This window comes from Leopardus geoffroyi, chromosome A2 (assembly GCF_018350155.1).
Source record: "Leopardus geoffroyi isolate Oge1 chromosome A2, O.geoffroyi_Oge1_pat1.0, whole genome shotgun sequence".
Classification (NCBI taxonomy): Eukaryota; Metazoa; Chordata; class Mammalia; order Carnivora; family Felidae; genus Leopardus; species Leopardus geoffroyi.
Window position 1 is genome coordinate 21,738,833 of NC_059331.1, and position 25,577 is coordinate 21,764,409.

General features: G+C 54.0%; 1 protein-coding gene across 3 annotated transcripts in view; it reads right to left on the reverse strand.

Annotated features, from left to right (window-relative positions):
• Positions 1–3,888: 3,888 nt before the first annotated feature.
• TKT (transketolase) overlaps positions 3,889–25,577 on the reverse strand; it is a 31,170-nt gene continuing 9,481 nt past the window's right edge. Inside the window, exons 3-16 of one of the 3 annotated variants that reach the window (XR_006715868.1) lie at positions 24,610–24,727; positions 23,636–23,749; positions 22,786–22,883; positions 18,777–18,968; positions 16,678–16,796; positions 15,025–15,218; positions 14,089–14,253; positions 12,840–12,996; positions 12,580–12,710; positions 11,592–11,675; positions 11,392–11,485; positions 10,060–10,182; positions 9,092–9,342; positions 3,889–3,902 (exon numbers count right to left, since the gene is read on the reverse strand). Coding sequence is in view for 2 of the 3 variants with exons in the window: in XM_045493175.1 (XP_045349131.1) it covers positions 9,167–9,342; positions 10,060–10,182; positions 11,392–11,485; positions 11,592–11,675; positions 12,580–12,710; positions 12,840–12,996; positions 14,089–14,253; positions 15,025–15,218; positions 16,678–16,796; positions 18,777–18,968; positions 22,786–22,883; positions 23,636–23,749; positions 24,610–24,727 (1,765 nt within the window). In the remaining variant the exon portion in view is untranslated. Of the gene's footprint in view, positions 3,903–9,090; positions 9,343–10,059; positions 10,183–11,391; positions 11,486–11,591; positions 11,676–12,579; positions 12,711–12,839; positions 12,997–14,088; positions 14,254–15,024; positions 15,219–16,677; positions 16,797–18,776; positions 18,969–22,785; positions 22,884–23,635; positions 23,750–24,609; positions 24,728–25,577 lie in introns of those variants that run through there. The other 2 variants (XM_045493175.1, XM_045493177.1) reach the window with 2 other exon arrangements.

The following is a 25,577-nucleotide window of genomic DNA, read 5'->3' on the forward strand; positions in this document are numbered from 1 at the left end:
CCAGGCCAAGGACAGGGAGGGAAACACAGGTGGTGCCCAGTGGGCTCCTCAAGTCGAGGAGAAGCAGGTAGAAGTTCAGAGAAGCCAAGGTGGCTAGAATTCAGTGTAGCCTACTGGAGATGAGAGAGAGAGAAAGCAGGCTGGAGAGATGCCCAGGATCCTCTCTGAGCACTCAGCTTGAGTGCCCATTGGTACGTATGTGCAAGGAAAAGACCCAAGGCTGGGGAAAGAGCCCTCTGTGTGGATCAGAGGGAACAATCCTCAGAACCCACATAGGGGTGGGAACAGGATCTGTTCCCAGAAGCCAGACTGCAGAAGCTCGTGATTTAGGGGTTACTATATAAAATACCAAGAAAGTACATCCTAGAAAAAAGCCTGATAATTTTTATGAGAATTCAGAAAATATCCAGTGCTCAGTAAGGTAAAATTCACAATGTCTGATACCCAATCAGAAATAACCAGACATGAAAAGAAATAGTAGAAATATCTATCAATTAAAACTGACCCAAAGCCGGGGTGCCTCAGTGGCTTAGTTAAGCGTCTGACTCCTGATCTCAGCTCAGGTCATGATCTCGCAGTTTGTGAGTTTGAGCCCCATGTCGGGCTTTACGCTGATGATGTGGACCTTATTTATGATTCTTTTTTCTCCCTCTCTCTGCACCCCACCCCTGCTTGCACGATCTCTCTCAAAGTAAGTAAATAAACTTAAAGGACCCAGGGGCGCCTGGGCGGGTCAGTTGGTTAAGCGTCTGACTTCAGCTCAGGTCATGATCTCACAATTTGTGGGTTTGAGCCCCACATTGGGCTCTGTACTGACAGCTCAGAGCCTAGAGCCTGCTTCGGATTCTGTGTCTGCCTCTCTCCCTGTTCCCCACTCATACTCTATCTCTCAAAAATAAACATTAAAAAAAAAAAAAAAAAACTGACCCAGAACCAACACAATGTTAGAATAATCAGACAAAGACATTAAAATTATTATAACTGTATTCCATGTATTAAAAAAGTTATGTAGAGGATGACTAGGCAGGAGCACATAGGGTTTTTAGGACAGTGATATTATTCTGTGTGTTACTATCATGGTGGACACATGTCATTATACGTTTGTGCAAACCCACAGAAAATATAACCTGAAGAGTGAACCCTAATGTAAACTGTGGATTTGGGGTGATAATGATGTGTCAGTGTAAGTTCATCAACTGTATCAAATGCACCACTCTGGTGGGGATGTTGATAGGGAGGGAGGCTGTGCATATGTGGAGATGGGGGGGTGTATGGGAAATCTCTGCACCTCCCACTCAGGTTTGCTAAAAGATTATAGCCCATTAAACAAAAACAAAAATAAAAAAAAAAAAACCCAGAGATATGGAGGATAGAAAAACCCAAATCCTACTTCTAGAGATGAAAAACATGCTGGTTGGGATTAACAGCAGATTAGACATTGCAGATAAAACAATTAGTAAACTTGAAGACACAGGACTAGAAAGTATCCAAAAATGAAGCCCAGAGGAAAAAAATAATTAAAAAACAAACAAACAAACAAAAAAAACAACAACAGAGCACCACTGAGTTGTGGTACAATTTTAAGCAATCTAATCTGCACGTAAGGGAAATCTCAGGAGGAGGAGGGGATAATGGTGCAAAAGAAAAAAATACTGGAAGAAATGATGGCAGAAAATTTCCAAATTTGATGAAAACTATAAACCCACAGAGCCAAGAAGTTCAATGGACCCCAAACACACTAGGCAGGAGGAAAACTACACCAAAACATGTCACAATGAATTACATAAATAATTGATAAAAACCAGTGGTAAAAAGATCTTTGAAATAGCCAGAGAAAAACATCATGTTACAGAGGAACCAAAAGACACAAGGATTCTCTTTGGAAACCATGTGAGTGAGGTGACAATGAGGACAAATCTTTAAAATATCAAAGGTGGGGGGGGAAACCGTGTCAACCTGAAATTCTATGGCCTGCAAGGGTGTCATAAAGAGTCTTCAGGGGTACCTGGTCAGCTCACTCAGTAGAGCATGTGACTCTTGATCCGGGGGTTGTGAGTTCAAGCCCCACATTGGGGAGCAGAATTTACTTAAAAAAAAAGTTTTTCAGATAGCCAAAGCCAAAGTAATTAATCTCCAACATGTATAGAAAATGTTAAAGGAAGACTTTCAAGCAGAAGAAAAAGTATTCCAGATGGAAATATAGATCCACACTGAGGAACAGAGAACACCAGCGACAGTGACTGTGTGGGTGGCTGGCATAGTAATGAAGCTTCGGCGAACTGTCATCTGGAGTTGCAAAGGCAGGCAAAGCCATCCCAGAGGTCACATGAGTTAACATTCCTTTATAAAAGTAAAAGTCATTCCCGCTATAGGAGTGGACGCACTCCTGTGTTTCTATGGTGACGAAATGCAGGAAACCTTTGGCAATGTGTCTGCACATGGAACTCTTCCAACCACCATCACAAAGTTTTCTCAGGCTGATGTACAAGATTTTGCTACTCTTTTCTTAATTACTCACTTTGTTGGACAGCCATTCATGTGACATCTGCCCTGTGCAAAAGCACTGTCCCTGGCTATGTGGAGAAAATAAAGATGAACCAAGAAATTACCCAGGTTTTAAGGATTTCACAACTCAGAACACATTGCCTTGATAGAAGGTAATAAATCGAATTCCCTTATGAAAGGAAGAAATACAGAGAAGAGAGGAAGAGATTTCTCCTAGCCAGAGATCTCAGGAAGGCCATTTTCTAGGGAACCCTCTAAAGCATGAGAATTTAAAAATTTTTTTTTTCAACGTTTATTTATTTTTTTAGGGGACAGAGAGACAGAGCATGAACGGGGGAGGGGCAGAGAGAGAGGGAGACACAGAATCGGAAACAGGCTCCAGGCTCTGAGCCATCAGCCCAGAGCCTGACGCGGGGCTCGAACTCACAGACCGCGAGATCGTGACCTGGCTGAAGTTGGACGCTTAACCGACTGTGCCACCCAGGCGCCCCTAAAGCATGAGAATTTAGAAATATTTAGTTCAGAAAGCCTGCAACTTATTTGTCATTGGTTGACAACTTATTAAAATATTAAGTTTCTGGGGCACCTGCGTGGCTCAGTCGGTTAAACATTCGACTTCAGCTTAGGTCATGATCTCACGGTTTGTGAGTTCGAGCCCTATGTTGGGCTCTGTGCTGGCAGCTCAGAGCCTGGAGCCTGCTTCGGATTCTGTGTCTCTCTCTCTCTGCCCCTCTCCCCCGTTTCTCTCTCTCTGTCTCAAAAATAAATATTAAAAAAAAAAAAAAAAAACAAGAAAGAAAGTGTATTCTGACTGTACTTAAGAGTCCAGGCATGGAAACCAATTTGACAATAAATTTCATATTAAAAAAAAAAAAAAAGAAAGAAAATACAGACCTTGCTAAAGCCAAAAACAAAACAAAACAAAACCAAAACAGAGTCCAGGCAAATCAAGGGTACTTGGTGGTTCAGTTGGTTAAGCATCTGACTTTTGGTTTGGCTCAGGTCATGATCTCATGGTTCATGAGTTCGAGCCCCATGTTGAGCTGTCAGCACAGAGCCTGGAGCCTGCTTCAGGTTCTGTGTCTCCCTCTTTCTCTGCCCCTCCTCTGTTCACACTCAGGCTCTCTGTCAGTCTCAAAAATAAATATTAAAAAATTTTTTTAAATATTAAATTTTGGGTTAAAATATTAAAGTTTCTCCTTCTGCTTCATCCTGCCCTCCCCCACCTTCTGTTATCCTACTGTGTTTGAGTTGGGAGGAGAGAGGACGGACATGAGCACAGACAGTGAGGCAGTGGAGTGGGGAAGATAGTTTTTGCCCCCACGATGTCTAGATTAACTATCTCCGGAGGCTGGTGAGAGGGTGAGTGGCCTTGGAGATCACCACCGCACTTCCGGCTTGTGCACAGACTTCCCAAGCGTGTGGGCGATATGAACAGAGAGTCCGATGATATTTTGGTTTGGGAAGTTTAGGAACCTCTGGAAAGTCTGACTAGTTTGAATTTGATTTAATTTCAGACTTCAAGTACTCTCTGCCTTTATTTTCTCTTGGTTTAGCAAACCCCTTTTTGAGCCTTGTAGTCTGCATTGTCTTTGCTAAGGAAAGCCACAGGAAGGCATTGCCTGGGGCCTAGGACCTGGTACTTGCGGAAGGAAATCTCCTATCTCTTCATTAACCAGCTTTGGGAAGTCACAGGCCTGGAGGCCGTGGACTGGGGCTGGCTCACCTTTGGATTCCTCTTTGCACAGAACCTGGGCAATGGAAAGCATTCAGTAAAACACTGGAGAAGGAAAGAAAGAAGTTCCTCTTCCTGCAAAAGTAAAATCAGAAGTATTCAAGGCCATATCATTCCACCCCTTCCGCGAGGCCTCCAGTCAAGCTAGATGTTTGCTGTTGCCCAGATAGCCTGTGCCTTCCTCCTGAAAGGCCCTCGCCCAACCCCCATGCACACACAGCCCACTCTGTCAGAATCCAGTCTGTTTCCTGGATGTAACCTCCTCCCAGAAGCCTCTTGTGATTGTACCCTCCACCCCCACCAATCTCTCACTTCTTCCTGTTTGGTCCTCTCTTCCTGGGCCAGACTGACTTGTGTTTTCCCCAGCCCTAAGTGTTTAGGCACCAGCCCAGGCTGGGGAGGGGTAGGAGGCAGAAGAGGAAGTGGGAGAGAACCGAGAGAAGCTGGAACTGGGCCTGTACTGGGGCCTGGACAGTGAGGGGGAGACGGTTTGAGGGGAGGCCGAGTGGGGGGCAGAAGGCCACTCAGGGCCTCGACCAGTGTCTGGGCTTCATCTGGTGGGAGTCATGGGAAGGGGGCTGTTGAACAGGAGAGTATTTGTACCAGGTTCTAGAAGGTTCCTTGGGCTGCCACACTGAGAATGAGCTGAGGGGATGGAAAGAGGTCAAGAGGTGGCTGGAGGCCATTGACTGTCATCTGAGCAGGGAGAGGTGATGGAGGTCTGGACTAGGATGAATGGGGCAGGAAGTGGCACATTGGGGGTCATGTAGGCAGTAAAATCAATAGGACCTGGGGCGTTAGTGGGGAAGAGCCCTGTGCAGTCTCATGGGAGCTGCCTGAAAGCTTGCTCTTTGTGCCAGCATGCATCTTGCAGTTTCAGTGCTATTTGACTGCCAGGAGGCACTGCGGCAGCCCGGGGTCTCTGGTCCATGAGTCCGTTCCTCATGGTGGCAGTCCAGTCTCCTCCTCCCAGGATATGCAATCCGGGCCTCTGCTGACGGCCAGACTGGCTAGCGGCTGAAACTGTGTCCCTGAGATCAGCTAACGTGCGATTCCCCCCCACTCCTACCCTGGTGGACCCCAGCTTGGCTCCAAATACTCTCTTGTAGAGAGAAAGCTTCTCATCCGGTTCTGAATTGGGTAGTGGTTCCTTGTCTTTTGAGCATGGAGGAGGAGAGGTGGAAACCCCCTGAATTCAGGGTGTGGCACATGGACAGGAAGTTTCTGTTAAAACCCTGGTCAGCTGCCCTCCTCCCTCCCCTCCGAGAACATATGTGACGAGCGTTATTTACTGAATGCTCAGATCTGAAGTCACCAACAGGAGCATCAAGACGGGCCGTGTGTAAGTTGTGTACCCGTAAACTCCCCCTTGGTGAGTGATGGAGACTCAGGCAGAAGCAGGAGGCAAGCTGTGAACTTGGTGGCTTTGGAGGCTCTTACATACTGAACTATGTCCCTCCTAAATTCATAGGTTGAAGCCCTAACCCCAATGTGACTGCATCTGGGGATGGAGCCTCTAAGGAGGCATCTAAAGGTTAAATGAGGTCATGAGCAGGGGGGCCCTGACCCAGTGGGACTGGTGCCCTTATGAGAAGAGACCCCAAATCGCACGCTGTGTCCACACGTCTGCGGAGGGCAGGCCACATTTACCAGCCAGGACATGGGCTCTCACCAGAAGCTGGCTGGTACCTCAGTCTGGGACCTCCCAGCCTCCAGAACAGTGACAACTTAGTTTCTGTTGTTGAAGCCACCTCGCCTGTGGGATTTTATTATGGTGGCTTGAGCCGACTAACATAGAGGCTTCCGCAGCTCCTGGGCCCCTCCCTGCCCCTCCCATTGTCCCTCCCAGTTCCCAGAGGGGCTGGGAGCAGGATAACTCCCGGTGTCAGGCCCAGGTCATAGGGGCAGCAGCAGGACCCCCAGCCCTGAGGACAGCCCTGGAAAGTTCCCAGCCTTTTCCTGCCTTGCCAGCTGGACCAAAGGCTCGTTCTTCCCACAGCTGCACCTGGTCTCAAGTACGTCAGCACCAAACGGGCGGAACACAGACCCTGCATTCCCAACCTGGGCCTCTTTGTGGCATCCACTTCAGGGGAAACTTTCTTCCTCTTGCACTAGGGGCCATGTCTGGGTGACCTGCTTTCTCTGGAGTGGACAGCGGGAGCAGTATCCCTGCTGGGGGGCCCCACTGAGCTGCCACTTGGGGCAGGGGAAGGAGCCCTATGGTTGTCCCCTCTTCTTCCCACTTTCTGCACTTACGTACGGTCTGTGATCCATACTTCAAATCCACATATCCCTAACACCCAGATCCCTGAGGGTCAGTGATTTCTGGAACCCTGCCCAGGGCATTTGCCTGGTGTCCCCTTGATGTCTTGTTACCTCTTCCCCTTCCCAGAGGGGGACAGAGAGAGCATAGGGAAGGCCCAGATGGGCCATATTCTGGGGGGGGGGGGGGGGGGGGGGTGACTGGAACGTGCCTCCAAAATGCTTTAGTTATAAAAGTAATATCCTCCCAAGCCCCGGATCCTGGAGCCCGGGAAGCAGGGATAGACTGTTTGAGGTGGTGGCTTTCCTTGTGAGGGGGACCCAGGTCCCTACCTCCAACACACCATCTGGGAGGAAATCTTTGGTGGGATTGGGCAGCACAGTTATGACCCCAGCTCTGCAGCAAGAGGCATCTGTGTGGCTCTCAGCCCCTTGGAAGCAAAGGAACTTCACTGAGGGAAGGATCATTTGGCCCCCCCACCCCCTAACTGCAGGTGACGTATCTTACAGTCCCGCCTCCCCATCCTCCTCACAGAAAAAAAAAAAAAAAAAAAAAAAAAAGGGAAAACCCTTAGGTCCTATGAATGAGAAAGACATGAACACTGGTAAAATCCGAGTAAGTCTGTGGTCACTTGAGACATTGTGAAAGTGTCCATTATCTGGTTTGGTAATGTGCTAATACGTAAGATGCCATCATTGGGAGGAAGCTGGGCGACGGGTCAAGAGACCGCTATACTTTTCTTTGTAACTTCTTGTGAATCTATAATTTTAAAATGACAGACCCACAGAATAGGGTAAAATATTTGCAGATCATAAATCTAATAAGGGACTTGTATCCTGAATATATAGACAACTCAAGTATCCATTAACTGATGAGCGGATACATAAAATATGGTATATCCATACAGTGCCGCGAAAAACTAACAGGTGTTGGAAACCAGCCTGGGCTGCAGCAGGTGGAACCCTGTGTGTCCTGAATACTCGTCTGTGGTCACACACAACCCAGTGCCCACTCTACCGGTAGAGCTGGTGCCCTTGCCTGGGACTCGCTCTGAATTGCAGCTGTCTTCAGCCCCCTGGCACAATGCTAATGGTACTCCTGCATCCCTTACTGCGTCCTCACAGCAGCCTTATTAGGAGGTGCTGCCGTTATTCCCATTTCACAGATGAGGAAACTGAGGCTTGGGGAGATGATCCCCCCAGTGGCAGAGTGGAGAGTGGCGCAGGTGGGAACAGAATACAGGTCTCTTACACCGGAGGGTTTTGGTCTGCGGAGATTTCTGAGGCTGCCGCCTCCCTGCCTGCCCCTTTGTCAGGCTCGCAAGTTGCAGCCTCCTTTGAGCAGCTTGGGGACTGTAAATGACCCCATACACCCCCCGTAGCCATGTCACGTGCATGACTGTGTGGTGTGAAGAAATGTGATCTCCAGCTTCCCCTCTTTGCCAGCTGGGCCGGGAGGGCCTTTCATTGGTACCAGGCAGGAGTCTGTCCTGGCATGGCCAGGTAGTACCAGGCATGGCCAAGAGATGGCACACCCACCTCCAGCTCTGTCTGGATTTCCTCGTGCTTCTAAGGCATCACGATACCAGGCATGGCCACCAGGTGGCACACCTACCGCAGCTCTCAGTCTCGGGGCTGCTGCCTGCAGACCTTGGTGGTTTTTGTTCTATGGTTTTGCTGTTTTTATCTTGGATTATACAAAAAGGGGCAATCACACTTGTGTCAGGACCCAGTGCTGTGGCTGAGAGTTATCCTCCCCTCACCTCCCTTTCCCATGTAGTAAGAGAAGGCTAGACTGCTTCCCACGGCCCCCACATGTGGGCCTTCTGTAGTGCCTGCTCCCCACTCGCCCCCCCCCCCAGCTGAGCTCAGGCTGGTAGGGGGAGAACTAATCCTCTGGTCACAGGATGAGAGAATCAGCAGTGGGGCAGGCCTGGCACACAGGTCTGCGGAGCCCATTAAGCATGAAAACAGAAGCTCCTGGACCCGCTGTCACCCAGGCTCCAGAGGCAAGGCCTGGGAACCTGCATCTTCATAAACTCTGCACTCGGGATTGAGAACTTCTGGTCTATGGTGCCGGGTCGCAGCTGGGCCTCCTCGTTTGCCTCACCACCTGCCGCTCTGATGCCAACCTGAGGGGGTGACCTTCCCTAGGAGAGGGACTGCCCCGTTTCTCTCTGCTTCTCTGAGGCTACTCGTTAAGAGGACCTGAGGAGCTGGGACAATAAACAAATGCGCCTCCCTACCCAAGGAGACCTCTGACCACAGGGCTGTGAGGAAGGTGAGGCGGCCCTGAGGGGCCCTCCAGACTAGGAGGAGGCTCCCTCACCTCCACGGAGCCCGCTGGCTGATGGTGAGGTGAGATTGCATTGTGGCCTCTGGGCTGGAAGGCAGGCTGCAGTTTAACGTTGTCTGGTGGTGTCTGGGGGCAGGAGCAGTTCTGGCGGTTGAGGGCAGATGCTGGGCCCAGGGGAGGTGACTGACCAAGACCCAGATGCCTTCCCTCGCCCTCTACCAGCAGTGGCTGCATTCACATCAAATAAACACTTCAGGGATAATTCATTTTTTCTCAAAACATAAATTTATTACTCCTCTCACTACATCTTTGAGCACCTTTGCCAGAATCTCGGGAATGTGTAGAACCCTTTGCACACTTTACCCTTACTAGGCCTTGGCGACAAGGTCCCTCACAGCTTGTGCAATGGCATCCCTGTCGATGCCAAACATCTTCAGCAGCTCAGCTGGCTTCCCACTTCTTGGTACCTCGCCAACAGCGAGGCGGGAGACAGTGATGCCAGGCTCACCCACTAAGGCGGAGGACACTGCCTCACCTATGCCACCTGGGTAAAGGAAAGGAGGCGAGTCAGGTGACGTGGGCCTCAGGGTGAGCAGTGGGCACCTCCTCCCCGGCCCTCTGCTAATCTGTTTATTTCTTTACCCAAGGATGACAGAGACCGCACACATACACCCTTCCCCAGGCCTGCAGCCAGAGCAGACATCACCAATCACTCACGATACTTATGTTTTATCATAGGCCCAAATGCAGCCTCTGTATCATTTTTAACACCATCCTCTGGGCAGCGGTTATAAACGAACGAGCATCTGGACTTGACCCCAGACACTAGGCCCATCTCTTCCCCTGGAGTGGAGCCTGTCCTGGAGGACACATGGAGTGTGCTAGTGAGGGGCTGCTGTGCACAGGACCGTACAAGACAGAGATTCTGTGTTGCTTTCCCAGTGCGATCCCGTACAACAGCCTTAACGCCCAACTATGTCAGGGACACAGGCCACCTTTTCTACTCTTAGAGGCAAGGTCAAGATCCTCACGGGCTCCCCGGGTGGCAGGGGCTCCAAGGAGCCATGCCAGCAGCTGCGTTTGCTGGGTCCCTGGCCAAGCCTGGGGCCCGTTAAGAGGCCAAGTGCTAGCTGCTCCGCAGGACGGCTCTGGGTTTCCTGGGGTGGGGGATGGAGAGACATCCAGCCCTCTGACTGTGGTCCTGTGGCCCTGGCCCTCCCCTGACCCGTCTGCCCCTGCCTCTCTAGCTCGGGCTCGTCACCTTCATAGTAATGGTCCTCCACGGTGAGGATCCTCCCCTTGGTAGCTCGGGCGCTGCTGAGAATGAGATTCCTGTCCAGGGGCTTGATGGTGAAGGGGTCCAACACACGAATGTTGATCTTCTCTGTGAGGGGAGAAAACACAAGGGCACGGTTTGAGCAGAATGTGCTGGATGCTGTGGGTGTGTCCTCTGATAGGTGGGGGCAGGCGGAGGTGTCTGAAGAGTCGCTGCACAGTTACAGGCCTGCATCCTCCGTCCCTCTGTTCCCTCCACCTGGCTAGTGTTTTGCCAACCCTCAGTGGCTTGCCCTCTATCTCTGCTGATCTGTGATGCCCACATCCTCTGGGCCCATCCCGCACCCCCTGGTTTAGGAGCATCTGGTCTTGGGGAACAGAAGCGCCCCTCTCTCTTCCCTCATATCCTGGGTCAGGATCTCTCAGCCTTTGCACCACCAAAGAGTGCGGAGTGGCACAGCAGGGACCTGCACAGTTTTGCTTCATCCTCCCAGGTGCCTTCGAAGATACAGGGAAAGCCAGAGGACAGCTCCAGGTGTCTGACGTGAGACAGGGCCGGGGCTCACGGGGTGCGGTGGCTGCAGGCCCAGGTGCCAGGTCAGGCGGGGACCCAGCAGAATGGCCTCAGAAGGACAAGTCTGACTGTCCCGTGCCTGCTTCAAGTCTTCCCCCTGGGTCTCCATCCCTGACAGGGCTGGGCTGCCCCTGGCTTCTCTCCAGCAACTTGGAGCCCTGTACACACTGTTCCTTCTGCCTGGGCCTCTCTGCTTATCAGTTCCTACCCACATCTGAGGTCATTTTCCTAAGGACACCCACGTCTGCCTTCTCCTTCCTGCTCAGCACGGCTACGACGAGGCGTCTGTTGCGATTGTGTGGTGTGGGTGGGGGCTAATTCCCCTACTGTATCAGTAGCTAACATCTGTGAACCTGCAGTGATAACAATGCTAGGTCACATTTATTAAATCCTCAGGACAGCCCCCCCGGGAAGGTAACAGTATCTCTATTTTATGGATGGGGAAACTGAGGCATGGTGATGCTTAATAACCAGTGCCCCCACTAAGTGGCGACTCAGGCCTATTGGCAGGCTCTAGACCTCTGCTCTGACCACCGTGCTGAGGCACCTCAAGTCCTGCCTGTGGCCCTGGGCCTATGGCCACTGCAGCCCCAGCGTTTAGCATCATGCTGGTCACATAGTCACAAGTGCTCAAAAGGTGGCTTTTATTACTACCATTTAATTCGAGGAGACTCATTCTCACCCCCAAGACCTAGTACACCATCGGCACCTGATCTGGGACCTGCTGGGTCCCTCCCTCCTCACCTTTCTTCAGTAGGTCGGCAGCAGCCAAGGCCTCGTGCAGGGTCACCCCGGCCCCAATCACAGTCACCTGGTCATCCTTGCTCTTCAGGACCACCTGGGGAGGACATGGATGCCAATGAGGCTCAGGGATTGGTGGCCCGGGGTGAGCCCTGGCTTCGGGCATGCTTTGGGGATCTCACTGGGGCATGTATGGCACTGACCTTGGCTTGTTTGATTTGGAAATCCTCATTGCTGTTATAGATGATGGCGTTTTCTGGGCGACTGGTCCGGATGAAGCAGATACCCTGGAACAGAACAGAATGACAAAGGATTATAGGATGCGGCACGGCCAACCTCAGGGAGTGGATTCCTTCTAGAAAGGCCAGCCTTCCTCACTTGCAAATCTCCACCATGCTGTCCCCCCATGGGTGTGTGACAAGCCACCTCATGCTGGCTGCCCCTCAAGTAGGAAAAGGGACTATCGTTCCTCAACAGGGTGGACCTCTCCAGACACTCCTCCTGAGCGAGAGCAGCCCAGCAGCTTGGCCAGCCCCAGGCCCCAGACAGAAAATGGCTTTTCTTTCAGGTAGGCTGGTCTCTAAGTCGGGCTTTCCCCAGAGGGCATCTGGCAAAGGAAGGGGACCCATGGGGGCACCCCGGTCTATGGCATTGTGGCTCTTGGTCGAAACCACGTTACTCAGCCCATTCTTTCGGTGTTGGAGAGCCCAGCTCAGGGGAGCAGACAGGCGTCAACGGCCCGATGGTGCAGGAGCTGCAGATTCTCAGTGAGGAGAGTACGGTGCGGGGTTAGCAATGTCTGCTATGTGGCAGGAAGGGGCATGTGTATTTTGTTTCTCCTGATCTAACCTCTACAAAATACAAACACCAGTGGCAAGGTCAGGAGACACCACTGTGGGGCAGTCAATGACCAGACCAGCTCTTGGCTGGCATGCTGACACCACCCCCCACCCCCACCCTGCCCATACTGGTCAATAGCCACGTGACCGACCAGGCCCTGTGGGTGGCTCAGTCGGTTAAGTGTCTGACTTTGGCTCAGGTCGTGACCTCGTGGTTCGGTTCGTGGGTTTAAGCCCTGCATCAGGCTCTCTGCTGTCAGCACGGAGCCCGCTTCAGATCCTCTGTCCCACTTGCTCTCAAAAATAAACAAACATTAAAAAAAAAAAAAAAAAGAATAGCCATGTGACCAACCTTTGTATTGGCTGCTAATTCCACTGCCTTTTCCGTAGACACACCATCACTTGGGTAAAAGATGGTTGCAGTGGGGATTGACCGAAACATGGCCAGATCTTCCAGAGCCATCTGAGAGGGACCGTCTTCCCCTGGGGTGTGGGAAAGGATACAACTGAAATAAGCCCCCACCCATGGAATGGAATCCTGTACCCCCAACCTCCTGATCTGAAAGTCTGGGGAAGTTACAGGTGCAAGCGTCCTGGCCCCGTTCAACTCACCGATGGACACACCACAGTGGGAGCCACAGAAATTGATGTTGCTCTCAGAGATGGCCGCCATGCGAATCTGGTCGAAGGCCCGTGTGAAGAAGGCCCCGAAAGCGCTGCAGAAGGGCACTGTCCGGTTGCGTGTGGCACAGCCCACGGCGACACTCACCTGGGAAGCAGGTAGGGGGGTGGTCAGTGTCGGCCCCAAAGATGGGGGAGAGGGTGGCCGGAGAGCCCAGAACGTCTCACCCCTCTTGAGGGTCGGAGGATTCAGTCATCCTAGTAAGTGAATTCCCTTCTCCCCATGCAAGAGATCCCTGGGTACCCACGATTCCACAGTCTGTCTCTGAACATCAAACTCCTTTGACTTGGAATAGCCACGTCAAAAATTCTCTTAAAATTACTTTCCTGGGGATTTTTTTTCTAGCAAATAAGCAAAACCTTGCAGAGGGTAGGCTAATAAACTTGGACACAGATGTTCTTTCCTGGGGTTCTGCAAAACCCCAGGCCCCATCTTCCTGGCCAACCCCCAGCCCTCTACAGACACCAGTCCTCCCCAACCCTCTTTATGCCTGAGGAAGTACCAGACCCAAATTCCTGCTTAGAAGCACCGAATGCAGGCAGTGGTTCCAAACTGGCTGCCTCCTGATGTGAGTCCTCCTTCCCCAGCCCCTGGGCCCACGCCAGCCCACACACCCTGCCAGTTTGGTCTGGACCCTCCAGCTGCCCAGACTAGAAGCCTCAGAGACAGAACTTCAAGTTCAGCAGGAGAAGGAATTTTGGATAGGGTAGGGCCAGATGGCCTTCAGACAGAGGAAGCTCCCAGTCGCTGGGGGCTTGTAGGCCAGGCTGGGCAGTTTGGCCAGAGGACCAGGGCTGTTGGACCCATTATGTTCCAGCCTGTGACTGTGCCTGTCCTACCACCTGGAAGGCCCTTTACCCCAAGAGACAGGCCTTGCACGCCTTTCACCAGCACGCGTGGCCTCCACACCGCATTTCCTGCGTGCGACCGCAGCCTCACTCAGCTCCTGTCTGTACCCTCATCCGGGATATGTGCACCCGACGATCACGGGCACATCCCTCTCCCTTGCCACTACAGTACTCGAGATCAATGCTGGGTCCTGGCGGTTCCTGTGGTCTCTCTGGGATGGCCTCCAGCAGGCACCTAACACTGCCAACATAGCTGCCCCAGGGGAACAGGAGGACCTCAGCCCCAAGGCTGTGGCTGGCCCTGTGCCCGCCTGCCCACCCCAGCACCCACCATGTTCTGCTCAGCAATGTAGCACTCAATGAATCGGTCTGGGTGCTCCTTTTTGAAGATCTCTGAGAAGGTGGAATTCTTGGTATCCCCATCCAGGGCGATGATGCGGTCGTTGACGCGGCCCAGCTTCGCCAGGGCCTGTCCATAGGCCTTGCGGGTAGCTATCTGTGGGGGATAGAGCATGAGGGCTCTGAGCACCGGGATGGCCTGAAATCTGGCTTGGCCTCAGCAGAGGGGCTGCAACTTTTAGGGAGGAAAAGGAGAACAATAGGGGCAGAAAAAGGAAGCCTGGCAACACCCAGTCCCATGGAAATTTAAGTTCTGTAAGGTTGCCAACAAGAACTTCTACAGGTCTTGGAAGTGCCTGCAGCCTCTTGTCCTGAGCCCAGCTGTGAGCCCTCCAAGCTGCAGATGTTCTAACAGATCCCCCCACTCCTGTGACAGAGGTCCATGAATCTACCCCACTCCACACAGGAATACACAGAGGGCCTGGGAGTCATAAAGCCTGGTAATGGTTCACACAGGGGAGGGCCCTGGAGCAGGACAGGCCTGCTGAGGCTCTGCTAGGCCACACACCAGAGGGTGGGGGGTGGGGGGGGAAGAGTCCTGAGCTCAGACCTAGGGACTCAGGGTGAAGGGCCAGGGATGGAGAGACACTCAGGTGCTGTGGGCTTTGATCCCAGCACTACCAGTAGGTTGCTGTGTGACTGGGCAAGTCTCTTGTCCTCTCTGAGCCTGTGCAGGTAAATAGTTCCAGAGCTGGCAGTCCCCACGGAGGAGATGGCAGGACCAACACCTCAGGGTTCCTCCTCACCAGCGAATCCCTCTTCTCTCCCTTTCTGAGCCTCCCAGAGACACATCTAGGCCCCAGGCTCTGGAAACCAGAGAACAACGACTACGCCAGCCAGGCCAGAAAAGCAAGGCCCAACTCTGTACCTTGTCGCCAACTTTGTAGCTGGGTGGGCTGGGCATGCGGATGTTGGTGATGTCCACTAAGGGGGCATCCTCTTGTGGGGGAGTCACGAGGATCTTCTTCGTGCTCTGGATCTGGCTGCAGATTTCCTGGACAATCTGATCGGCCATGTTTTTGGGGAGGGGCTTCCCATGCCAAGCCTCCTTGTCCTCTATGCCTGTGGGTGCAACAGAGGAGGGCAGAGGGCCCAGTAAGACAGTAGTTCCCGAGGGCCAGGAAACCGCTCCACCAGTTGAGGGCAGGCCAGGAGGCCTCCCTGGAGGGGAAAATACAGGGCAGGAAGGATGCTGCCCCAGTGAGGCAGAGCCCTGTGCTGGGAGCTATGGGGGTCAGGAAAAGAGGGTCGTGGTGACCAGGAGTCCACATGCCTGGTGCCCACCAAGTAGCCGGCAGTTCTCCAGGAGCCCACAGCCAACGGGGGAGGGGAGCATGCATGGGCCGCTGTACTGCCTCCCTACATGCAGGGAGGGATCTGTTGTAGAAACCTACTCAGTTTGTTGAATGGGTTGGTCAGGAGGAATGCTGCCCACGAGAGAGGCAAAGCTGAGGCCCAGAGCAGAGGGAGCACAGTCAAGGTCACCCAACACACTGGTGTGCAGCAGAATGGCACCCAGGCACGTTCCTCACCATGCTGCCTTGCTGTGTGAGGACCAGCAAGGCTTAAGAGCCCCCTCCTCTGAGGTTACTGCGGCCCAGGCAGAGCCAAGGACTGACCCTCCCACATAGCATGCAGCACCCCCACAGACCACCGCCTGCCCCAGAAGCTTTGCGGTTTCCAGATCCCACTTGATGGGAACACCTGAGGTATCAGTGCCAGGCAGCAGCACTGGGGTGGGGAGGATCCCAAGGGTCTTCTCCTTGATGTCCACCCCCTACCAGAAGGCTCCAGACCCACACACCTTCTCCCACACAGCAGTACTTGTCCTCATTTCCCGAGTCCACGTGGGCAGGTGGGCTGCCACGGCATGTGGCACAGGGAAGCTGGCCCGAGGTCTACAGTTAGGCCCCATGTCCCTGGGCAAGTTCCCTGACCACTTCTAGCCATGTTTTCCCATGTCTACCATGGGCCAGGGCTGCCTCAGCCCGAGGGGTCTGGAGCCCCAGGAACCTGAGTGCTGGGGAGGAGGCTTACACCTGCATTATGCTCTCAGGCCCAGCCAGGAACATCTTCCAGACCCTTCCAGGCCCTCTGCTCATACAGGACTCTGGACGCACTTTACCCGGTCTTCCCAGGTTCTCTGGGCCCTCTGCGCCAGCCCTTCCACTCAGGGCGGACGGCAAGAGCTGCCAAGGATGCCGTGCAGATGACAACCAGGAAGGGTGTGGGGGACGGTGTCACTCGTGAGTCCTCCTGCAGGCCCTCCTCTCCTCCTGCCCAACCTGGGCTTCAATCCTGGCTCAGCCACGCTGACCACTGAGTCACTTCTCAGAGCACAGCATCGCCTGACCCCCCTTCCCCAGCCAGGTGCATGCGGTGTAAGGTGGCAAAGGGTCAGTACTATCCCAGACACAGGACCTCAAAGACCACCCCCACCTGTGGAAAGCCCTACTGCCTCCACTGGCCACAGGGCCTGGTCCCAGGGGTGGGGTGAGCGAGGCAGGGTGTGCAGACAGACCTGAGATCCCCCGGCCCTTGAAGGTCTTAGCGATGATGGCCGTCGGCTGGTGCTTGGCCTGGCCAAAGGCCTTGCACAGCTCCTCCACGCTGTGTCCATCCACGATGACGGTGTGCCAGCTGGGGACAGAGGAAGGAGAGTGAGCAGTGAGGGACGGGGCCCACCCCCCGAGTGGCTGCCCTCACTCTGCTGCACAGCCACAGGCTGGGAAACACTGAAGAGTGTCAGGGGCGCCTGGGTGGCTCAGTCGATTGGGCATCCAACCCTTGATTTCAGCTCAGGTCATGACCTCGTGGTTAGGGAGTTCGAGCTCCACATCAGGCTCTGCACCGACCTCCAGGGGCCTGCTACCGATTGTCTCCTTATCTCTCTCTGCCCCTCCTCCACTTGCTCTTTCTCAAAATAAACATTAAAAAAAGAAAAAAAAAAGACTTTGGACTTTCTGTTCCCACTTTTGGTTTCATTTTCTCTTTTTCTTTCTCCTTTGTACACATTCTTTTACTTCCTCTTATTTGCCTCTGAATAGATTTTCTCTTTCCTAAGTATTGCAAAGCTTGGTCCATTTATTTTCTCTTTCGTTTCTGATCTACTCGTTTCCCTGAAATCTACTCATTTCCTGAAAGCTGCATTGGGGACAATGCACTGGGTCTGGAATGTGTCTGCTGTTGGCCTTTTATTCAGGGAACACATCTCATCACTCCATAAATGCTGGATGTGGTGCTGGAAACACTTACAAAGTGAGCCAGGCTGACAAAGATAGAAGGGAAGGAGCCTGGGCAGGCCGAACTTTCTCTCTCAGGCCCTCCTTTCTGGGACTCCAGTAGCAATCAACAGCAATCAAATTAGTAGCAATAAAATAGCAGCTAACGTGTCTGGAGTGCGCACTCTGTGGGCACTCACCGAGCACCACACATATGAACCCACTGCAGCCTCACCACAATCCCTTGGGCTGGGTACTGTTGTTTCCCCCATTTTTTTTTTTTTAATGTAAAGACTTTTTTTTTAATGTTTACTATTTCTGAGAGATGGGGCAGGGGGGAGGCAGAGAGAGGTGGGGACACAGAATCTGAAACAGTTCCAGGCTCTGAGCTGTCAGCACAGAGCCCGACACATGGCTCCAACTCACAGATCACGAGATCATGACCTGAGCTGAAGTCAGACGCTTAACCGACTGAGCCACCCAGGCACTCTGTTTCCCCCATTTTATAGACACGTGAACTGAGGCACCGAGGATGGAACAAGCCTGCCTGCCCAAGTTCACAATGCAAGTTGTTGACACAACCAGGACTTGTGGACACAGGTTATGGACACAGACCCAGGGACACGGCCAGGGTTATGCTGCAAGTCCCCAGCCAACACGGCCTGAGGAGGCTCTAGAGACACTGGTGGCCCAGTGTCCTCCTCTGTCAGTCACCAGAGAGAACAACCTGTGGCTGCTATGTAACCACAGACTGCAATCCCACCTTTGACCTCTGCCAGGTAGACTCCTCTACAAGAGCGGCCCTGGAGGCCCTTGGCCCCTGGAACCCTGCACAGCCCCAGCCCAGGGCCTCCTCAGCAGAGGATGAGTGCGGGGGCCTGGGTTCCCTAGAGCCTCAACCACAGCACAGCTTTTATTTGGGTCAGGGGAGGGACACTGAGGTGAGGGCCCCCCTTGGCTAACACCCACCCAGATGACCTCCCTGCTTGGGAGTACGTGACCCCAAATTCCCAACCATTCATGGCCCCTCGAGGAAATCTGAAAACCCCGTGTTTCCCACTTCACCAGGAGAGGGGGCCTGCTTCTGCCCTTCAGGCTGGCTAGGGCCACGCACAGGTAGTAGCCACCGGACGGATGCTCAAACCCCTCGAGAACTATCATGTCCCACAGCCTCACCAATAAAGGAACTCACTCACTCTGGGCCTCAGCCCACAACTCCAGCTGGAGGCTTGGGTTGCTAGTTTAAGTCTGAAATTTTGAGTCGAATACTGAAAAACAGACACCTTCTTTAGATGGGGCTTGGCTCGCAGCTGACTCAGCCCCTGAACCTGAAAAGCTTCCAGCTGGGATGGCTCCTTTGCCGTGAGCGTGCGCAGGCCACAGCCCTCCCCGTACTCACCCAAAGGCCTCGCAACGCTTCTGGTAGACGTCCACCTGGTGCTGCAGCGGGGTGGGGTCACTCTGGCCCAGGCGGTTGATGTCAAGAATGGCAATCAGGTTGTCCAGCTTGTAGATGCTGGCGAAGGCCATGGCCTCCCACACAGAGCCCTCCGACAGTTCCCCGTCTCCCATCATGCAGTAGACGCGGTAGCTGCAGAAAGGAAGTGGGTCAGAGGCTAACCCCTCATCCGGGGCCCCGTGCACCCAGCCCATCCCTCCTGGAGAGCTGTCCCCAGAGAAGGGCACAGCAGCCGCACAAGACATCCGACAGTGCCATCCATCAGGTCCCTGCCGCCCAGCTGGGGCCACACCCAGGGCTCTGCTGAGTAAATGAACAGTTGGTGGGGTTACTCTCACCGGGGGCACGGGACTTGAGACACCTGCATGGGGTGGGTCTACTTCTCTCCACCTGCCCAGGAACTAGTAATGTTGGGGAGCCCTGGGGACTCGATCCCAGGGGCAGGATGGGGAGGCCGAGACATGGCACCAGGAGCATCCCAGGGCAATTTGTCAGGTGGGAGAAGGGTCACTAACAGGGGCATCTGAGGACCGGGATCACAGTGGGAACAGTGCATCCTAGGATGGGCTCTCCCTGAGGCTCCAAGGCTGCTTTTCACCCCAAGACTCACGCTAGGCCTAGCCCTTTCTCTGTCCTGGGGGCCTTGTCCTGAGTCCACAAGGCAACCATGATGGCTTCAAAGGCAGTGCTACCTGATAAAAAGAGCACTGAACTTGGGGGCAAGTTACCTAGTGAAGAGAGCCTTCCTTAGATCCCAGGGAGGGTGGAGCCAAGGAGATGAGGCTAGAGGAAGGGACACCAGTTCAGAGGCTCTGAGATGTGGGGGGACGGAGGTGGCTGAGGGGCAGCGGCCACAGGCGTTAGATCCAATGACCTCATCATCCACGGGCCTGTGTGTGGCACCTAGGGGTTCCCTGTACTGAGTAGCCCTGTCCTTGAGGTAAGCGTACTTGCTGTTCCCAAATCACACGGGCAAGAAAACAGGCTCAAAAATCGAGGGTCTTGTCTAAAGATCACGCAGCTGGGGACCTTAGCCCACACTGAGTTCATTCCTTGCTGTCTAGGAACACACACAGAGGAAGCAGTGAGAGGACATGGAGATCCTTCCCTTTCCTGGCCTGGGGTCCAGCTGTGTGGCCCCAGGGAGTGAGGCTCAGAGGGGACACAGCTGCCTGCTGCTGCAGCAGGCAAGCCCTGGAGTGGGCCGCAGCTGAACTGTTCTAGCTTCAGGGCCTCCGACTTCCAGGCCAAGGCAGGGGAGCTGGAAAAGAGGCGGGGACAGCCGGGGTGTGCTGTCAGCATGACTCAGCACTTCTGCAGGCCGCCAGGTCAGGGAGGGCTCCAGCATCCTCCCTCTGACCGTGCCTCCCTTCTGTGGCCTCCAGCAGGCCAGGCCGCTGGGTCCTGGGCCAAGAGCAGGAGTTTCAGGGCCCACACTCGAAGAGGCCTGTCTGAAGCTGTGTTCTGTCCCCACGCTGGTCTCCTGTCCCCTCTGCAGGCTGCAAGGGGGCCCAGAGATGCTGCAGGGGTCGCATCTGTTACAGAAGCTCCAGAAAGTGAGGAGCCTGATGGAGACTGGTAGGGAACCTGACTTCCCCAGGAGACTGCACGGAAGCACACTGGCTGCCTTCCCAAGGCCAAGCCCACTTCTAGGGAAGTCACACTGGGGCCAAGGGTGGAGCGTAGCCTCAGGCTCAGATCAGGAGGGCGTGCTAAGGTCCTGAGAAGACACTTGGAAGCCCGTGAGCAGGAAAGGGGCCCCACAGAAGCTGGGGCTAACCCTGAGGCTCTATACTGAAGTTGCTAGATTTGGAGAGGGGGCTGCAAATGCCCACGGTTGTGAACTACCCTGAAGAGAAGGAATCCTAAAGAGAGGCCTACCTTTGCTGCAGAGGTTATCTGAAGAGCACCTCAAATGTCCAACAACAGGACTGCCTAACAGGTTTATATCCATAAAAGAGAACACTACGCAATCATTAAAACTAGCTCTCAGGGCGCCTGGGTGGCTCAGTTGGTTAAGCATCCGACTTCGGCTCAGGTCATGATCTCATGGCTTGTGGGTTCGAGCCCCGCGTCAGGCTCTGCGCTGACAGCTCAGAGCCTGGAGCCCACTTTGGATTCTGTGTCTCCTTTCCCTCTGCCCCTCCCCGCTTGTGTTCTGTCTCTCTCTCAAAAATAATATAAACATTAAAAAAAAAGCAAAAAACTAGCTCTTGACAGTTAAGGGAGAAATATTCACGATGCTTAGATTTTTCTAAAAAGCAGAATGTAAAATTGTATACATACTAAGATTACAAATTTCTAAGTTTCTTCTCTCAATAACATGGAGGAAATATGGTACATTAAATGAGATTCAAATGGGAGGTAGCTGAGACTAGGAAAACGGTTCATTTCTTTTTAATGCTGTTCCATATTTTTCACATGAGCTGTAACTGTACTCGACAACTCAAACAAAATTATTTAAAAGAGAAATGAAAGTGAGCCAACTTGACGTATGTTTCTTGGTTGAATGACAGGAGAGACGTGACCCGAGGCCAGATCTATTCGATCAGGCTGCTACCTCCGGGAGCCGGGTAATTCCCTTGACATCCCCGCCCGCTCCCAACAAGGTAGAGTCTAAGGGCCTGAGCCTTAGCCAGCCCTGGCTGCTGAGAACCCAGCTAAACCCCTTCTCCCTACACTGGCTTGTTCCATTATGTTAGGGTCAGGAAATGACCCTTCACAGGGAATTATTTCAAGCATCTGTAGGGAATAATTAACTCACATCTCTGGTTCTGGGCCAAATAAAATACTCTTAAACATACATCCCATTCTTTGTGCCTTTCACCTCATGGTGAATCACTTCTGGTGGAGCTGAGCTTGGCCCCAAGAGGGTCTGAAAGCCCCCAGCCTCAGCTCACCTCCTGGAGAGCGGTCTCAGGAGCCCTTTCCCCTGCACATAGTGTCATATCCTATGAGGCTCTCTGTAGCCCTTCTCTTCACTGGATCCACAGTGACCACCATACCCTCTTGACTGCCCTGGCTGTGGTCCTTGTCTTGCCAGTGGACTGCAGGGCACCGGGGAAGGGACTCCTCCAGGAATCCTACTCACGGGCTCCCAGAATCTGCTTCCCTCAGGCCCCTCAGAGCAGCCTGGGGCCTCTTAATACACTCTGGATGCTGGTCCTGGGTGCAAATCCTGCCGCCACCACTAGGAAAGTATTTTACTTCAGTTTTCCCATCTGTGAGAGGGGTAAGTGTAGTCATGTCACCACCCAGCCCACAGGGGGCTTATCAAGGTGAAACCCTAGAAAGCACTGAGCACAGGGTCCCAGTCAATAAAGGAATGAAGGAACCATCTGCCGCAGCCAACACTTCTCCCCTCCTACCAATAAAGACCTCGGTCTGCAGGCCCAATCTGGCCACACCACATAGCCTTGTGACTGAGATCTGGCGCAAGGGGGTTCTCCTCCACACGTCCCCGGGCTGGAGGGGCAAACCTCTCTGCCCACCCTCTGCAGGTCAATCTCCCCAGTGTTTGTTTCTTCTTTGGCTGACAGGTGGGGCTCAGGGATGCCCAGAACCCTGCAGAACACATAATCTCCTTCCCCACGACGAAGGCATGTGGCTCAAGCCTGGGCATGTGGCCAGACACTGGAGGGGTGGGGCCTTCTGAGACTTCAGGGTCCAGATGCTGGTCTTGGGGAATGCCACAGGAATTCACCAGCCCAATGACTCTCGGTGCACTCCTGGCCCTGCCGTCACTAGGAAGGGACACTGGGCATGTCTCTGCTCCTATGAGCCTATTTCCTCATCCGGAAATGGGGCCGGTCATGGTCCCGCATGCATGGTTACTCAGCTTCTATTCCCCACCCCAAGAGAAGGTACCTGGGTGCAAGGGTTAAGGCGGGGCCACTGAGGACCCCTCCCAAAACTACTGAGGGTAGCATTTGGGGAGTGCGAGTGTTACCTGGCTTTGTCGAAGTATTTGCCTGTGTAGGCCATCCCACAAGCGGCCCCAAGGCCCTGGCCCAGGGAGCCAGTGGCCACATCGGTGAAAGCTTGTTTCTGTCATAGAGAGCCACAGTTACTCATAGGGGAAAGAGCAGGCAATAGCATTTCCCAACTACCCTCCCAGAACCCGGTCTTGGGCCCGCCCTCCCCCACCGCTGATCAGGTGCAGGGTGGGCAGCCTCCACCCAGGGTGTGACCTCTCACTCTCCTGTAACGGTAACTGTGCCAGCCCTGCCCACAAGCTTGCTGTGTGACCTCAGGCTCCCACATCACCCACCTTACTACACAGTGTCCGGGAGGAGTCTATGACAAGACTGATGAAACATTTGACCCTTGTGGGTGCCCGGCTCGGTGGGAGGGGCAGGGGTGAGTTTTCATGGTGACCCACGAATTCTGAACATTCGCAGGAGCCAGCACCTCGAGGAGTAAGCTGGGACCCTTCCCTGGGGTGTCACCAGCATCCTGCTGCGACACCCTCACTGACTTCCCGGTGAACCTGTCTGCACAGCCAGAGAAGCCCAGCGGGGCAAGGAGGCTGGATGTGTGGTGCCTGAGGAGAGGTCGTCTCTGCAGCTGATCCCTGGGCTGGGGCCTCAAAAGGCCTTGCTTGTCTTTAAGGACCAGCTTGGGGTGAAGACTGTGCCCTGGAAACCCCCACTACATCCTTCCGTCTTCACCTCAACGCCCTCTTCCCCCTTTCCACACCATCGGTTTCTCGGTGAGCACCCTGCCCCCTTTTCCCACAGCCCTTGAAAAATAGGAAGTGGAGACAGAGGCCTGTGCTGCTCGAGGTGGGGGCTGCTTACCGGAACAGGGTGCCCGTCCAAGTCAGAGGTGATCTTCCTCAGGTTCAGCAGCTCCTCCTCAGGCAGGAAGCCGGCCTCAGCCCATACGGCATACAGGATGGGAGCCGCGTGGCCCTGCCAGGGGACGAACGGTGGAGGGGGCATCAGCTGGGGAGCTGAGACTTGGGGGCTGTTCCTGCCACATACTGAAAGCGGGGCCCGGCCGATCCCGCTGGCTCTTCCAGGGCAGTAGCAAGTGAAGGCCACATTCCCCCTTCATCCCTCTCCAGCTCAAAGCTCCCACAGCCAAGGCCGAGTGGGCTCCGGGACAGGTGCAGGGGGAGCACAGCTGTGGGGCCGGTCGATGCCAAATCCCCAGCAGACAGCCGGCAGCCCTAATCCCTGGTTTCTGGCATGTGAGCAGACTTGGACAGCCTTCTAAGCTCTCATGCCTGCCCTGGGAGCCCAGAGGCCACAGGGCCAGAGCTGGGTACAGGTGCATTTCAGGGGTCTGTGGAATAGTTTGTGGCTGTGATTCTCACGAGTGAGTGGCAGGACAGGGCGGCTCATCCCAAACCCTGCTGTGGTGCGCCACTCCTCAGGGAGCACACAGTGGCCCTGGAGTGCTGGCCCAGCACAGAAAGATGTGTGCACAAAGCCACAAAGCTGTACCCCAGACATGGACTTGAGTCCTACCTGCTGACACGAAACAGGGGGAGAACACCTGGCAGATCATTCTCACGGTCCCCTATCAACAGTTGTTTATTTCTTAACATGGATTTAGTGTGCCAATTGGGTCAGCACAGACAAAGACACCAAGAGACGGGCTGGGCCGAGCCGGTGGACAGGGAGCGTGGGTGGAGAGGGTGGGCCGGGGCCAGGCTTACACTAGGGGGTAGGTCCCCTTGGAGATCACTCGCTGCCGGCACCTTCTCACCATTCCAGGGCCCGTGAGACACCTGGCCCAGGAGAAGGCTGGAAGGCTGGGCTCCTACCTTGGAGAGTACAAAGCGGTCGTTGTGAGGGTTCCGGGGGTCCAGGGGCTTGTAGCGCATGGTGTGGAAAAAGAGGACAGCCATGATCTCCGCGGCACTGCAGCATGACGTGGGGTGGCTGTGGGCCAGGAGAGAGACAGACGCATGCATCATGGCCCTGGGCCTCTGACCTACAGCACTCACCTCAGGCCCATATATGGGGTCCTGGGGGGTGCATGTTCTAGGGAGTCACAGGCCTGGCTAATCAGAGCCACGCGCTCCTATTCCTGAGAGGGCTGCACGGGGTCTCGAGGATGCTGTATTGGTGGCACGGGGTCTCACCCTCCTGGGGCCCAAGAGTCCAGATCCCCAGAGACACAGCAACTGAATATTTCTGGGGCCAGACTAGAATAAGAAAGAAGGGGCCCCGGAGACTGGGCCCAGAATAGACCCAGTGCAAGGCAGTGTCGAGGCTGGAAAGTAGAGCCTAGTTCTTACCTCACGGCTCCTAACAGCAGTTGGGAGAGCTCAGCAACCGGGAAGCAGTGACCCCTTTATGTCCGACCCGTGAGCTATATCCCGGAGGCACTGCTCAGGACGGTGCCCACTTGTGAGGGATACCCTGCCCTCCCAGGCTGCCAAGCGTGCTGGCTCTCTCAGGCCATGGGCAGGGGGGTGAGGGAGTAAGGCTCATAGAATGAACACAAATCTCTCAGCAGCCTCAGTCCATGGGGTCGGCAGTCGGAAAAGTGGGGTTACGGGCTCCCCGAGACATCACTGGTTACCTGGAAGCTTTTCAACGGCATTTTAAAAGCTGGTATAGCCATTAAAAGCCAAGCCTTTGTGCAGAATTTAAAAGGCAAAACATATAATCTCATCTTCCACAAAGGCTAAGATCATGAAAAAATGAAAACCCAACAAGGGTTGCAGGGGGCGCTGACACAAGAGACTGCCCTTCCGGCCCTGGAGTAGTGGGGTCAAGGGGTCTC